The 16317-nt window shown below is 49.0% G+C and overlaps 1 protein-coding gene across 1 annotated transcript in view; it reads left to right on the plus strand.

The window, feature by feature from the left end:
* Positions 1 to 6522, plus strand: part of PTGIS (prostaglandin I2 synthase) — a 40986-nt gene extending 34464 nt beyond the window's left edge. The window contains exons 9-10 of the mRNA XM_081831940.1: positions 584 to 735; positions 3164 to 6522. Coding sequence (XP_081688066.1) covers positions 584 to 735; positions 3164 to 3308 — 297 coding nt within the window. The 3' untranslated portion in view covers positions 3309 to 6522. The remainder of the gene's footprint in view (positions 1 to 583; positions 736 to 3163) is intronic.
* The last annotated feature ends 9795 nt before the right edge of the window (positions 6523 to 16317 follow it).

Here is a 16317-nt window from a genome sequence, read left to right on the forward strand (position 1 = left end):
AGTAATCTCTATACCCTACATGGGGCTTGAACTCATGACCCCGAGATCAAGAGTTGCATGCTGAACTGACAGAGCCAGCCGGCCACCTCTAAAAATCATTTTAATTTTTAAATTTTAAACTGCCTAACTAATATATACTTATATAGTAGAAATATACAGACACGTATGTTTAAAAGTAAAAATCTTCCTTTATTCCTATTACTCTCCAGTTCCACAGACTTCCCTAACAATGGTTTGGAGGGTATCCTTTAAGTTAGTTTTATGCCTTTACAGATACACGACAGACTCACACACATGAAAATATAGGTGTGTGGACAGGATCACACAACACATGCTATTCCGAAACTTGCATTTTTCACTCAACAGCCAGTCTAAAAAATTCTGTGTGAGCGCACGAAGAGCAAGCTCAACCTTCTAAATGGCTGTCATAATTTTTTAACCAATCCCCTATCGATTGGCCTTTACAATGTTTTCAGTTTTTCGCTCTTATAAACAAGACTTCAAGGAACATCCTGACACAGTTTTCTTCGGACATGCGTGCTCTGGGCGTGGAGTCAGAAAATGGAACCCCTTCCCGTTTCAGGTATTTAAATATAACCGATTCCTGAACTCTGATGGGTCAGAGAAGAAAGACTTTTACAAGGACGGGAAACGACTGAAAAGTTGCAGCCTGCCGTGGGGAGCTGGACACAACCAGTGCATGGGGAAGGCTTACGCCGTTAATAGCATCAAACAGTGAGTGTGGGGGCGGGGGGGTGCTGGTGGGGGAGGCACCTGCTCCAGCCCATTGGCACACGCCTCCTCTCTGGAGACCAGGGGTTCTCAGCCAGGAAAATGGGCAGAGGCTCCAAACGGCCTCTGAGCCATCTCCTGCCCACAGGTCTGTTTATTTGTGTGTTTAAAAATGTGTGCTAACTTTTAAGAATCCGAAGATCTCACATTAAAAAAAGCCAGATTTCTGGTCTCTTCTGAAATAATCAGACCTGGCAGTGAGCTCTTCCCTCCAAACCTGGTGTCCAGATACTAAACACGGGACATTCGGTGCCGCTGGCCGTTGCTGTCTGTCTGCAGCTGCCGGGCACGTTCAGAACCCCTCGGCAGGAACTGGCCAAACGTCATTGTTCCCTCTTGGTTATTTTAATGGCTGTGCACTCGAGTGCTTTATAAATTCTCTTCCCTGGATCCCGAGAGCCTTGGCCCCGGACCACAAACAGATCCGGCCAGGGTTATGACATCCGCCCTGTCCTTCTGTCCTGCCCCCGTGTAATTGTAAGCTGGGTCACCTGCTGTGCCTGGGTCCTCAACTGTCCAGTTGGGGTTACTGATCATACTGTATCCCAGGGGTGTCAGAACAAAGGAATTGAGGCTTGCAAAGTACTTAAGCCACTGCCTGGCTCATTGTAAATATCTAATAAGTGCTAGTTATTACTGTAATTACTAATAATTAGTGATTACTAATATGCAGGCGTTGTGCTAAGTGAATGGGCACATTACATTAATCTATTGGTCTCCGCTTTCTCAGCAGTGAAATGGAGCTCCTAATATAGCCAGTTCTGCCTGAATGCTTCAGGTGACATTCCTAAAAATCACGGCCATGTGAAACCACATGATAAAATCCACAGGGATTGTGGGGGAAATGGGGCTGGGGCCCGACAGACAAAAAACCTCCGAAGTGACACATGCAAGATAAGAACCCAGGGGCAGAGATGGTCGTACAGGCTTACACGTGTTTCGTGGCTGAGAAGTACTTAGGTGCTGCCGTAAATATGGCTCTTCACTTTGAAAACCACCTGAAGTTTGTTTGTGGAAGTGGGCGGTGGTGGGTTGCAGCTGTGCTGTGAAGTGTGGAAGGAGGGTCCCCTGGCGGCGCACGAGCCACCCCGTGAGCCGAGCTCGCTGGTGGCTAGAGTTTAGGTGCGCACGTGCGTGGGTTTGTGGCTTCCCACTTAGTGGGTCCACCTGGGTGCGGCTTAGCATTCTCCTTGTGCTTCTCGCACACAAAACACGTGAGCAAATGGGAAATCTGCCCGAGGCTTCCTTGGTGCCCCAATACATCAGTCACATTGGAACAGACTCACGTGTTCAAAAGTGTTGCAGCAGAACTCACTGCGGGTATTACCTCATAAAGTTTTTGGACAGATAAAAAGAGATCTCGGATACTAAATGCTTAGCACAGCGCCTGGCACCTGGCGTTTCAACACATTCATCAATTTCTCGTTATTTGATCTCCGCTCACTGTCATGCAACCCTGCCCGGTAGGGGTCAGTCCATTACTGACCCTAGAGGTCAGATCATTTGCCACCATGATCACGCACCTGGGTAAGGGGAGGTGCCAGGATCCACATCCAGGTGTGGGTACAGAACTCCCCGCCCTGTCCTGTATAAACTCACTCTCTAGCATCCTAGAGCTTCAGAGCTGGGATGGACCCATCCCACCTCTTTGACCAGGTCGGGAAACTGAGGCCCAGAGTGGGGAAAGAAACCTGATGAGGGTCAAGAGGCAGAGCTGTGTTTGCCCAGCTCCGCTGTCAAGAGCGTGGACTTTGCTCCGTCCTCGCCTTCCCGCCTTGAGGCAGGGGCGCCTTTTCCCAGTCTCAGAGACAGCCACTGGCTTCGCAGTGGCCCCGGCCGGAGCAGACAGTAAGGGTCCCAGGAGTTGGGTGGGGTGCAGGGGGTGGGGAGGGCTCTGGTCTGGGGGAGTCGGAAAGGGTCACTGATGCTGCTGTAACAAACGACCCCCAAATCTCTGGCCTGTGACAACTCACAAAGTGGGTTGTGGGTGTGGGAGGACCCCTGCCTTCCACACACAGACTCAGCGACCCATCTCCCCACTCCGGCACCCTGGCACGAGGCACACACAGCCATCGGGCAGAAAGCACGCCGAGGGCCTCATGCTGACCAGGCAGCCTTCGGTGTGGAGTCGGCCCTTGTCACTTCTGTCCAGCCCCACAGCAGAACTGGTGGGCGGGCCTCCGAGCCACAGGGGCTGGCGGACGGGGAGGAGCTTGTGGACTTCGGCTGTGCTCTTGCCCTCTCCTTCTCCCACCTTCCCCGAAGCGAGGGCTGGGGTGACTGGGGAGGAAGCCACTGCCTTCCTGCCTTATTCCAGAGAAGCCCCCCTAGTCTTCCAATGCTGCACACGTTCAACACCATCTCTCTGCAGATTCGTGTTCCTTGTGCTGGGGCACTTTGACCTGGAGCTGATCAACGCAGACGTGGAGATCCCTGAGTTTGACCTCAGCAGGTACGGCTTCGGGCTGATGCAGCCGGAACACGACGTGCCCGTCCGTTACCGCGTCCGGCCGTGAGCTCCGGGAGCAGATGGGGCTCCGCACACGTGCCTCCACCCACCCTGCCCCCCATCACCCAACTTCCTGTGTCTGTTTGCCCTGGGTGCAGGAGCTTTGACCGCCCAACGGGGCCAGCATGACCACTTTGCTGATTTTTTTTCCCTAGAAGGCTGTGTCTGGGGAGGGGACCGAAGGCAAGCTGACAGGAGGGGGATGGAAAAGGACACAAAGCTCTGTGAATTGTCTGCGGCTATGGTTGAGTTCCAAAATGAGTCTCTGCTCCTAGCTCACCTTGCTCTCCCCACTCCCTCCACCCCCATGATATCCACAAAAGCTGGGGCAGGCAGGGCAGAAGCAGGAGTCCTTAAAGCTCTGCTGTGCCCCACCTCCCCAAGGGGCCAAGTCCTTGCCAGTGCTGTGGTCCAGGCCTTAGCCAGTCAAACCAGATGCTGGCCATAAAAGAGCCAATCAGGGCCACGCAGTGTATCTCTTAAAATCAGCTGTGTCCCCAAATTATTAAACTAGCCAACACCAAAGGAGTCCCTTAGAATCTCTCCTCCCTAGGTGCCCTATTCACTAGACACTTCCCTCATCTCTCCATTCACACTGATGTTTGAGAAAATTCAGGAAGGTTTTCCCAAAGGCTGATGCGTTCAAGGTGCAGATCATGAGCCCCCTCCAAAGACTGGGCTCTAAGGAGTAGAGTTCTTTGTTGTAGACATATGGGCTCCAGATGGGAGAGCTTTCCCAGTGTCGAGACTCAAGTAGGGAATAAGAAAGACAGTCCAACAGGATGGTCCCAATGGAAGGAACCAGCCAGGGCTCCTTGGAATGGTCAAGCCAAAAAAAGAGGTGTTGGTTTTCTACATTCTAGCTTGGAAGCTCCAGCTGTGGTATATGATCCATTGGCTGACCTGTTTTTTTGGCCTATGCTTATGAAAAAATGCATTAGTTGTTACCGTGTCATCTGTGGGAGAGTTCATTTAAAATGTCCAGCTTCTCTTGAAAATTTGGAAGCTCTGGCCACACTGGGCCCATATTCCCAAGGGCAACTGTTGGCCAGAGCTGAGCAGCTGCCCACTTCCTTACCCAGGGATGTGCATTCTGGCTCACTAGGGTTTCCACTTGGTGGAAATTTTTCTTTCTGCTTCTCCATTCACAGTCCCTCCTGGCCCTTGAAGGCATTCCAGTTTGAAAGCCCTGTTCTAACTCTTAGAAGTGATCTTGTAGGAGGTGGTAGGAACCTACTAATTGGTCCTCGGACCAGTGGTGCACCCTATCCTGGATGCACCATCCTTCGAACAAAGATCAAGGATGAAAACTTGCCTTTGTGTCAGCTTTAGAAAAAAACAGGTCAAAGAGAAAAACTGCGGAAACCTTTATTCTGTTAAGTACTATTACTAACATTAGTCCCTGTTTATTGAGGACCCTCTAAATGCCTGTGACGGGCACAGTGGATCCAGTATTTCTGCTTCTCACAGCATCTGTGAAGAGAGGACGGTTATGCCTTCTTTAGAGATGAGGAAATGGGCTCAGAGAGGTGACGTGACTTGGTAGGATTTGGCAGAATTATTGTCCCAGTAGCACACGGTAGATGGGCAGCTCTGCGTTCCTTGGGCTCAAGGGAGGGGCGGGGGTTGGAGGGCCAGTTCTGTTTCACGTTGGAGAGCTGACAAAGCCAGAGGCACCCATGGCTGGCTGCGTCTCACGAGACGCAGACATGCATATGCACGCATAGCTCGGTCCCTGTAGCTTTAGCTGGGGGGAGGAGAGGACCTGAGATCTCTGAACATTCCAGGGGCCAGTCTCTGCTCAGAGCAGCACCAGGGCTTGGGGGCTTCCCTGGCCCCCAGCCTCCAGGCGCCCCCAGGATTCCCAGACAGACACTGTGATTGGCAGGAGGCAGGGTATCCCCAGGGAAACCCATCTTCACGCCTGGGTGACCCCCGCTGCCGCCTCCTTCTTAACTCTGCGGGAAATCAGGGTTGGCAGCCTTCTGTGGGAGGATGGAGCCTGTTTCCATGGCAACCGTAGCTGCCTCCTCCTGGCTTGGAAGGGAAGGAAGAAGGCTGGCAGAAATAGATGCAGGAAGATCTCGTCGAGCAGGGCTGTACCCCGGTGTGTGGGGGGAAAAGCCCTTATGACTTTGCCCCCCTCCAAATCAGGGCTGCCCTGTCACTGGGACTAGGTTCTCACCCATGTTCCCTAAAAGGCCAATTCCTCTAAAAGGTGGCACCTCCTTGGAACCACAGACATTAGGAAGAGATGGTTCTCCCACCAGGCAGCCCCAGCTGGTACCAGAGATCTTGAAGAAGAGCTTGGGGGGACAATGCCTTAAACCCTCCCTTGTTTTAATCTTTCTTTTTTCCTTTCCCCCAACCACCCTTTTCTTCTTTAAAAAAAAAAAAAATCAATATAAGGTATAGAGTAAAGAGGGAAAGATGAGTGTGTTAGCTCCTTGCTGCAGGTTAGTTAAGAAGGTACCCGGATATCGTTGTATTTCTTCATACTTTGCTTTAGAACCACAAAATTGCAGGACACATGTCAGAAATGCTCTTAGGTCAACCCAATGAAGTGTTTCCTCTCCGTCAGCATTATTGTTATTTTGTTTGTGCTCTATTTCGTATTGTTGTTTACCAGGTATTTTCTTTTAAAACAGACTCATTCTTTAAACTTTAAACTTTTAAAGGGGAACTTTATTCCACTGCTGCCATTAAGGGACAACATGTATCACTCGCTGCCAAAAATAGAAAGTGGCTGTGAAAAATACATTTGCTGGGGGAGGGCCTCCGGGTCCCTGTCGCCAAGGCTCAGAGCCTGAGCTCTGTCTCGGCTCTGTTACAAAATGAGACAAGCAAGCAATGCAGGGGCGGTTAGAGCCAGGGCAGCACCACCTCGAGACTTTCGAGACTTTCTCCTTGACCGTCTGGGGCAGGAGGAGGAGTAAGCTGCTCAGCGCAAGTCAGAGCTCCTGCCTGGCTGGCCCCGCCCACGGTGAGCTGGGGACGGCCCACCTGCCCATCCTCCGGATGGAGAAACAGGCTCTAGGAGTTGAAGTGTCTTGCTAAAGTCCTTGATCTTGGTGTGTGTGTATGTGTGTGTTAGTAAACACAGTGTTTGGGGAGTAGCAATGATTATTATGCCTTGCTGTTTTAATAAAGAATTCTATTTTCATATAATCTTGTTGAGCGGAAATGTGCTGAAATGTATTAAACCATCCTTGTTTATGGAACTGCCTCTGAGTGTGATTTAGGTTGAGAGTCGGCCATGTCCGGAATGGCAAGGGTGGTTTCTGGGAAGAGAGGCACAGACGACCTACTGTGTGCCGACTTTGGGACAGGGCCTTTAGAATCCAGTCGTACCGCCAGCATCCCTCTGTATATTATTGTCCATTTTTACAGATGGAGAAACTGATGGTCAGAGAGGTAAGTGGCTTGCCCAAGATCACGTGGCTAATTAGTAACCACAAGAGTTGAGTGCAGGCCTCTCTGCCTCCTGAGACCATGTTGAGGATCTTTCTGTCAACAATCCTGTCGGCAAAAGAGGGCCAGGATGCCCACAGAGGACCTTGGGGAGGAGGCTCACAAAGTAAGACAAGCAGAAAAAAATCTCTTAAAAATTCACTGGATGTTCTCTATCCTTCACCACAACATATGCATTTGGTTTTTGTTTGTTTTTTTTAAAAGATTTTATTTATTTGAGAGAGAGTGCACGAGCAGAGGGAGGGGCTGAGGGAAAAGCAGACTCCCCACTGAGCAGGGAGCGTGGGGGCTGGTGTGACCTGCGGCATGCTTGGGGCTCCATCCCAGAACCCCGGGATCATGACCTGAGCCGAAGGCAGACACTCAACCAACTGAGCCACCCAGGCGTCCCTTCATTTGTTTTAATATAAAAAAGAAGAGGTGAAATGAATTAGATTTGGGGAAGATAAAAAAGAAAATTGTTTTTTTCTCTCCAATCTTAGAGCAAAAAATAATTTCCCAAGGCAAATGTCCCTCGCATCATGTTCCTCATCTACAAGGGGGCATGGAGGCATGGAGGCAGGTCTGGTGGGATTGAACTTGGCTGTGATGGATCTCTCAAGTAAGACAGCAACATTTTACATATAAGATGTTTACATTCAACACAGCAGACACTTCTTTCCCTTTCACCCAACAGCTCCACCACCACCAGCCCCTCTGGTCGCTCCAGCATCTGTGTGTGTGGGAAAGAGGGTGCAAAGTGGGGAGAGTTGGTGGCATGCTGTCCTCTTGCCCTGGGACCTCCTCTAGGACCTCAGAGTGGCCTGAGTGTCCGGGGAGAGACAAGGCAAGTGTACCCACATTAGGCAAACCCGAGAAAGTGGCCTGGGGGCATCTGGATCCTTATGATGAACGGAGTCTCTGTGTGACTTTATTTCAGGGGCTCTGAGGGCTGACCACTGTGGGAGAAATACTGATTCCTTGGCCAAGGGCCAAACTCCCAGTGTCCCTGCTAAAAGAACCCTGGTTTCTTTTTTTTTTTTTTCAAGATTTTATTTATTTATTTGAGAGAGAGAGAGAGAGCATGAGAGAGGGGAGGTCAGAGGGAGAAGCAGACTCCCTGCCGAGCAGGGAGCCCGACGCGGGACTTGATCCTGGGACTCCAGGATCATGACCTGAGCCGAAGGCAGTCGCCCAACCAACTGAGCCACCCAGGTGCCCCAAGAACCCTGGTTTCTTTCACATATTAGGCAGCCATGTGCTCAGAGAAAATGGGCCCAACCTCCAAATCAAGACTTGAGGTTTGTTGTAGGTAAGTGATGAATCACTGAATTCTACTCCAGAAACCAATATTGTACTGTATGTTCACTAACTAAAATTTCTTTTAAAAATTATGCATTTAAAAAAAAACGAAAAACAAACGGGTTGAACCAAATATAGGTATCAGGCCCCTCTAGTGACTGGGCTAGTAGTTGTCATGTGATCCAGTAAGGGCCAATGAGACGATCAGGGAAGTCTGTGGGGAGCTTCAGAAGTGTGGAGGAAGTTCCTCCTTCCTCCCTCTCTTAGAGCTGTCATGAGAGAACATGGCTCTGGCAGCCATTTTGTGATCATGAAGATAAGAGGATCTCCGAGAAATCCAAGAATCCTGAGGCCTCTGGTTGCTGCTGTGATAGACCCTAGCATCACCTACCTCTGGATTTTGTGTTAATTGGAATACTCGATGTCATTACTGTTCAGGCTCTACTCAGAGACCACATACTAGAGTGGTTAAGACCACAGGCTCTGCCTAGGTTTGAATCTCTGTGGAGCCACCTAATACCATGGTGATTTGGGGCCTCTCTCTGTGTCCCAGCTTCTTCACCTGTAAAATAAGGATAATGGAGAATGATGACATCAGGCTTTGTGAGCATTAAGTGAGTTAATATTGCCATTCACAACCAGTGGAGGAGACCAAGAATGCATAGCCTCAGCCTCATAATGAAGTTTCCCAGAGGAAAGAGAAACTACTCCAGATGGTGAGGAGGCAGGGAAAGTGACACTGGATCTGGATTTTGGAAGGTGAATAAGGGTCCATTGTGTGGGAAAACTGATGGTTGGAGCTGGGGAAGCATTCTAAGGCAATAGAAACAGAATGAACAAAGGCCCGGTATCAGTTATCTGTGGCTGTGTAACAAATAACTCCTAAATGTAGTGATTTAAAATGAAATTGTTTGGGGCACCTGGCTGGCTCAGTCAGTCAAATGCCTTCAGCTCAGATCATGATCTCAGGGTCCTGGGATGGAGCCCCATGTCAGGGTTCCTGCTCAGCGGGAAGCCTGCTTCTCCCTCTTCCTTTGCCCCTCCTCCCTGCTCATGTTTGCTCTCTCTGTCTCTGTTTTGCTCTGTCTCTCTCTCTCAAATCAATAAAAAAATAAAATGAAATTGTTTTGGGGCGCCTGGCTGGCTCAGTTGGAAAAGCCCAACTTGATCTCAGGGTTTGAGTTCGGGCCCCACATTGGGTGTAGAGATTATCCCCCAAAACAAATTTAAATAGAATGAAATTGTTTTATTATTTATCATGGTTTTGTGGGTTGCCTGGGGCTTAGTTGGATGGTTCTTCTGCAGGTCTCACTTGGGGTCTCCCACATAGCTGCAGGCAGATGTCAGGTTGGGCAGCAACATCTAAGATAGTGCGTTGGCAGGAACAACGGACAAGCTGTGCTCAGCTGAGACATTAGAATGGCTGAGCCCCTCTCTCCTGTGTAATTTCAGGGCTTCTCACTCTGTGGCTCAGAGCTCTCGAGAGCACAAAAGTGGATGCTGTCAGACCTTCTTTAAGGCTTTGGTCTGGACATGGCATCACTTCTGCCATATTCTGCTGGCAAAGATGAGTCACAAGGCCAAGCCCAGAGTCGAGGTGGATTGGAACGGGGCAAGGCGTGCCAACCCAGAGGCAGGTCCTTGGAGGGCCATGTTTGGGAAGTGGCTATCACTGGGCCAGAGGTTGGAAAGTGTTTGCCTGAAATGTGGGGATGTAGCGGTAAGTGAGGAAGCTGGAAAAGCAGAGAAGGCAAGAGTCAGACACAACTTTCTGTGTCTAAGTGTGTGGGGGAAGAGAAGCACCCTCTCTTTGTGAGAAAGAAGGAAATACTCAGAATTCTGGCAACCGTCTCCCCAAACCCAAAATGTCATCAGTTGTCTCCCCATCTCCGTGGAGGGGGATGACGGGCAAGGGCTGCAAAACCCACCGAGGATCGCCCTGTGTCAGAGGGGCCAGCACTCTCCCTTGAGGGAGGCGTCTTGTCAGGTATTGTCCTCAATTTGGAGACTCTGAGGCCACTGCAGAAACCAAGATCTCAGAAATCTTTAAAACAGTCTTTTATATCCTGAAGGTAAAAATCAAATCAGCTACTCCCTGCTTAAGACTCTCCAAGGCTCTTGACATAAAATCCAAACATCTCCCCACAGCCCTCACCTACATGATTTTTCTCCTTCTCTGTTTTTCTCTCCTACTCCTTCTTGGACCACTCTTGCCCTCCTCACTCACTCTGCTCTGGCCACATCCACCATCTTCCATCTCCTTCAACCCTCCTGCCCCAGGGCCTTTGAACCTGCTCTCCCTTCTACCTTTAGCTTGGAATGCCCTTCCCCCTGCTCTTTTATGGCTTGCTGATTACTCTGATTTACCATTCACCTGCAGCATCACCGCTCCCTCCTTCCCATTGTTCTGACATTCATACTTTTCTTATTTCCTGCTCAGCAATTATCAATATTAGATTATTTTTAAATGTCTCTGTTTATGCCTCCCATTTAAATGTGAGCTACTGGAGGGCAGGTTAACTTCACCATTCCTGCATTCCCAGCATGCAACATAAGCTCGATACATAGTAGGTGCTCAGGAAGTACGCACTAAATGAACAAGTGGTCTTTTCCTCATCTTGGGAGAGTTTGTCTTTTATCCTGGATGGTGAGGAGTTATGAAGGTTTATCAGCAGGAGAGTGACATGGCCAGACTTCTGCTTTTTAAAGGCCTACCCTGGTAGCTGTGGGGAGGTTGGGTTAGAGGAAGGATAAAACTAGGGGATGAAGATCAGAGAGGAGGCAGATGAGACTGGGAAGAGGTGGACAAGGGCAGTGGAGAGAAGGTAGAAAAGATATCAGTTCCCAAAGGGCAGGGGAGCTGGATGTCAATGAAATGTTATCTTACAAGAATCAGTTCATTTGCTCTTGATCTCTGTAGCTTTGATTTCCTCCTTTTGCTGACTTGCTCCTTTTCCATCACATCTTGGAGTTCCCAGGCCATCTGCAGGGAAGAGATATTACTTTACCTTTAATTGCTTTGCTGGAAGCCCATGCCTCAATCCATCCATGCCCTGTATTTCATCATTTTTTGGCTGCAGACCCTGGGAGTCAATGACTTTGGCAAAGTCCAGGCTACAAAGGGGTTTGAGGGACTATGTGCCCGTTTACCTATCTCCTTCTGTGGGACCTTCTGGGGGCACCCATATTTCCTCCCAGGGAGGGAGCCGGGGCTTACCACAGAGCGTCACATGTAATAAACACTATAAAATGGTAGGTAGTAGATGAGTGGGGATGGCCAAGTGAGTGGGTGGGTGGGTGGATGGAGGATGGATGGATGGATGGACAGATGAGGGGGTAGGTAAGTGGTGGACAGATGCATGAATATTTGAGCTGGATGACCGTGTGGGGGGGGATGAATGAGTAGGTAAGTAGATGCATGGATAGGTGGATGGATAAGTGGTTGAGTGAGTAGGTGGGTAAGTAATTGGGTATATGGGTGAGTGGGTAAGTGAATGGGTAAATAAATAGGTAGATGGATGGATAAATGGTTGGTGGGTGTATGAATGGGTGGAAAGATGAGTGGTGGATAGAATATGTGACTGAATGGAAAGGAAGATGTGTGAGTACATGGATTGATAGATAAGTGGACAGATGACTGGTTGGGTGTACAGTTGGATAACTTGGTAGCTATATGGTTGGATAGTATATGGATGGTTGAATAGATGGCTGGGTTGATGGGTAGGTGGTGGGCAAAAGATGGAAGAAGAATGGGTAAATATTTGGGTTGGTAAGAAAACAAGGCTCACCCTTTACCAGGAACCTGGGCCAGGAAACCCAGGGCTTGATAAAATCAATCAGGCTAGCATAGAATGGGATGGACACTAGAATCAGACATCTGGTCACTCAAGGATCATCCAACAGCTAATAGGTCTTTATATTAGAATATTCAGCCCAAGGGCGAGAGAGCCAGAAAGAATCTTAAATGAGGTCAGATACATGCAAAGCATTTAGTACAGTGCCTGGTATATAGTAACTGCTCAATGTTAGCTGCTACTATTATGGTTGTTGCTGATGCTGTTATATTAACGTGTACTTACTAGAGTTAGGCATGGGTGCTAAGCACTTCGTATGCATTATCTCGTTAGTCTCTCCTGTAACTCTGGGGGGTAGATTCTATCATTAGCCCCATTTTACTCATGATTATGATTATTATTATTGGGTGTGATGAAAGAAAACAGGCAAGAAGACTGGAGTCCAAGCTGATGGAAAATCCCCTGGGGCTGCTGGAACTTTGGGCAAGGCCACAGCAAAGAGCAGTTGTCCTGAGTGACATCCACTCGGAGATGTCAATGATTTCCCTTGAGCTTTTGGGTGCCCCCATAACTACCCTCATAAAGCAATTATTCCTTCCCAGGGGTCTGTGGGGGAGAGGGGGGAGGGGACTCATTAATCTTATTCAGTGCCCAGAAGTGCCAAGAAACCTGAGGCCACTCAGTGGGATTATAGAGAGTGATGGCTGTTATTATGTTTTTTTTTTTAATTTTTTTATTTATTTGACAGAGAGAGACATAGCAAGAGAGGGAACACAAGCAGGGGGAGTGGGAGAAGGAGAAGCAGGTTTCCGGCTGAGCAGGGAGCCTGATGAGGGGCTCGATCCCAGGACCCTGGGATCATGACCTGAGACACTTAATGACTGAGCCACCCAGGTGCCCCATATTATGGGGTTTAAGAAGGAAAAAAAAACTGACTTTGAGTGGATACATCTCTTGCTACTACAGTTTACAAGGGATTCACTTGTATCTACAGGGGTGAATTGGGCTGACTTGATATCACTCAGCCTCAGGTAAAAATCTCAACACCTCTCAGCAGGAAGTCTGCCGAGAGGGCCTGAGCAGATATAGTTTGTGACCTGGTGCGGGCACTCAGCTGCCTACTCTCTGGTTGACCTTTAGGATGCTGTTCCCCTTGATGAGCTTTTAATTTTTCCCATCTGCAAAATGACATGGTTATACTTGAACTCTTTCCGGGGTGGGGGGGGTCCCTTTTCTGTAAAACATTCTGAATTTTATTATTCTTTTTGCCCTGTTTCCTGTAAGTTCATTTTCTTTCCCCCTGTTTCTTATAAGTACATTATAAGGAGATGGGAAACTTTTGGTTTGTGGAGAAAGAATTGTTATCAGTTGGACTCTTTGGGACATAAAGGAAAATATCACAACTCAGTCTGGTTTAGGTAAAAAGGGAGTATTTACTAGCTCACAGAGCTGGAAAATCCAGGGGCAATGCCTTCAGGCATGACTGGATCCAGAAACTCTAACGACATTGTCAGGACTCAGTATCTCAACCTCTGGGCTCTACTTTCCCCTGAATTGGCTTTATTTCTAGGCAGTCTCTCCTCTTATGATGGCAGAAAATTCTAGGAAATGAAGGTCAGATGTTTTCAAATAGTTACAGTCTTTTCATTCAGAAAGGAAAAATTCTGAACTGTGTGCTGCGCAGAACCTGGGGAAACAGAGACAGAGCTATTCCCACTGTCTGTACTTCCAAGATCCAGGTGTATCTAGATGTTCTTTATCTAAATCTGGAACCAAACTTTGCAGGACTTGGGCCACCCAGAGGGAAGAATCTGAATGACATGGGGTATCTAGCACTAGCCTTGGGCTTGGGGAAGAATCAATCTCCTTCCAGAGCCTTGTGGCTGTGAAATTGCCCAACCATCTTCACTACCATCATTCCAGTCCCAGCCCCTCACCACTGGCCCGGACAATTGCAGATGCCTCATGAGGGGTCTTCCTGCTGCCATCTTTGTCCCCCAATACTTCATAATGCACACAGCAGCTGGAAGAATCACTTCTAAAAATATATCAGCACATGGGACTTCTCTGCTTAAATGCTATCATGGCTTCCCATCAGGATCAGAAAAAACTCAAACTCATTCCTTAACCTTGAGGATAAAATTCCAACAAGGCTCTGTATGGCCTAGTCCTGTCTACCTCTCTAAACCTTCCTTCCCAAGGTCATTTCCACCTTACGGCCTTTGCTTTTATTGGCTCCCCTGCCTGTAACCCCTTCCTCAGAATTTCACATGGTTGTCTTCTCCCTGCCCTCAGGTTCTGAGCTTAGATATATCATCTCCTCCTGGAAGACTTCCTGCCTGACACCCCTATCTAAAGTTGCTGGTGCCTCTCAGACATGCTTTACCACTTCCTCTTGTTTACTTTTCTTCATGGCATTTATCACAATCCAAGTGATCAGATTTATTTATTTAACTTGTTTATTAACTGTATTCCTCACCAGAATATAAGTCCAAGAGCATAGGGATTGCTTGTTTTCTTCTTCTCACTGTATCTCCAGTGTCTAGAGTAGTGTTGGCATATAGTAGGTGCGCACCAATTAGTGGTTGAGAGAATAGCATTTCCAGACCAGCAAATACCTTTGCCTTCTATTAAATTAATCTAGGGTTTTTCAACCTTGGCACTATTGACATTCAGACCTGGAGAATTATTTATCGTGAGTGCCCATCCTGTGCACTGGAGGATGTTTAGCAGAATCCCTGGCTTCTACCCACAAGAGGATGACATCTTGGACAAGGACCATGATGATGGAGGTGATGAAAGTAAACAGATTTTTAAAATATAGTGATATTGGGGCACCTGGGTGGCTCAGTCTGTTAAGGGTCCAACTCTTGATTTTATCTCAGGTCTTGATCTCAGGGTCATGAGTTCAAGCCATGTGTTGGGCTCCATGCTGGTTGTGGAGCCTACTTTAAACATATATATATATATATATAATGTTATACTATTCATTATATTATATTATACTATATATTATACTATATAGTATATATAATATTATATATTATACTATATATATAATATGTGCAACACTATGGAAATGAATCTCTTCATTTTATAAATGAAGAAAAGGGCCAGAGAGGGGAAGGGGCCCTGTGGCTTAGTCACAGCTTTCTCTTCCAAAGCAGGGGGCTTACTGTGTATCCCTCCTCCTATTTATTTGTCATGCAGTAAATATGTATTTGGAAGAATAAATGAGTAAACATGAGGTCTAACTATGGCATCCTTAGGTAAGCCTTGCTCACTTCTTCAGGTAATTCCTTTGGTTCTATATTCATTTCTGGAGATTATTTGATGGATTCTGTCTCCTCCACTGGACAGGAGCTCCAGGAAAGGATGGTTCCTTTGCCCAGCCTGGCACAGGGCCAGGCACCCAGTAAGCTCTCAATAACCAGCTGCCCAAAGTAACATGAATGAATGAATAATGAATCGCCAGGCTCTATAAACCAGCTGACCCCTCACTCTCTCTTGCCCTCACCCTACTTTATTTTTCATCCTTGCTGTTGCCACCAGCTGCCACATTGCATATTTATCTGTTGATCTACTTCATTGTCTACCTTCCTCCACTAGAATCCAGAATTCCATCCTAGAATTAGGTTTTAGAATCTAGCATGGAAGCTCATGAAAGCAAGGGCTATTTAAAATTGCAATCTGCCCCCACCCCACCCCTGCCTCTATCCCTCTCCTCTACTTTCTTATCCCCCCCAGCGCTTATCACCGTCTGACATATTTTTTTTACTTTCTTGTTTTTTGTCTGTCTCCAGCCAGCTCTCCAAGGGCCGAACGTTTGTGTTTGATTCACAGCTGTTTCTCAGCCGCTTATCCTAGTGCCTCACACAGAGTAGGCGCTCACCCCCACGTTCTTCACCTGACAAAAGAAGGCAGGATTGCGAGGCAGCCAGGAAAGGGAGCCCAGGTGGGAAGGGCCGGGCCGCCAGGTGCATCTTCGCGCAAAGCCCTAGCCCGCCCCCAGCCTCACCTGGAGGCTGGGCCGGGCAGGCAGGAGTTAAGCGGCGCGCACGCTTCCGACCCGCAGGTGGCGCCGTCCCGCCTCGGTGCCCGACTCCGGGCGCTCCGAAGTGCGGGACAGAATCGCAGCCAGCGCAGAGCCTAAGCTCAGCCCCGACTTGTTGATCTCGCTCAAGCAGCAGCAGCAGCCGCCGCCGCCGCCGCCGCCGCCGCCGCCGGAGCCGGAGCCGGAGCCGGAGCCGGAGGAGGTGGAGCAGGAGGCGCCGCCCGATCGCGGACCTGCCACCCGCGCCCCCAGCGCTCGTCCGCGCCCCCAGCCGCGGAGAGGGAGCCCCGGCTCCGCGGCGCCTGCAGCCTAGCGCGTCGCCTGCCCGGCCGGCGTAGGCCGGGCCCGGCCCGGCCCCGGGTTCGCCGCTGCCCGCGGGCGGGGGCGCCCGGGCGGCCGGGGCGATGCGCGTTCCC

The sequence above is a fragment of the Leptonychotes weddellii genome, chromosome 10 (genome assembly GCF_054177405.1).
Source record: "Leptonychotes weddellii isolate Sample4059 chromosome 10, ASM5417740v2, whole genome shotgun sequence".
Taxonomy (NCBI): Eukaryota; Metazoa; Chordata; class Mammalia; order Carnivora; family Phocidae; genus Leptonychotes; species Leptonychotes weddellii.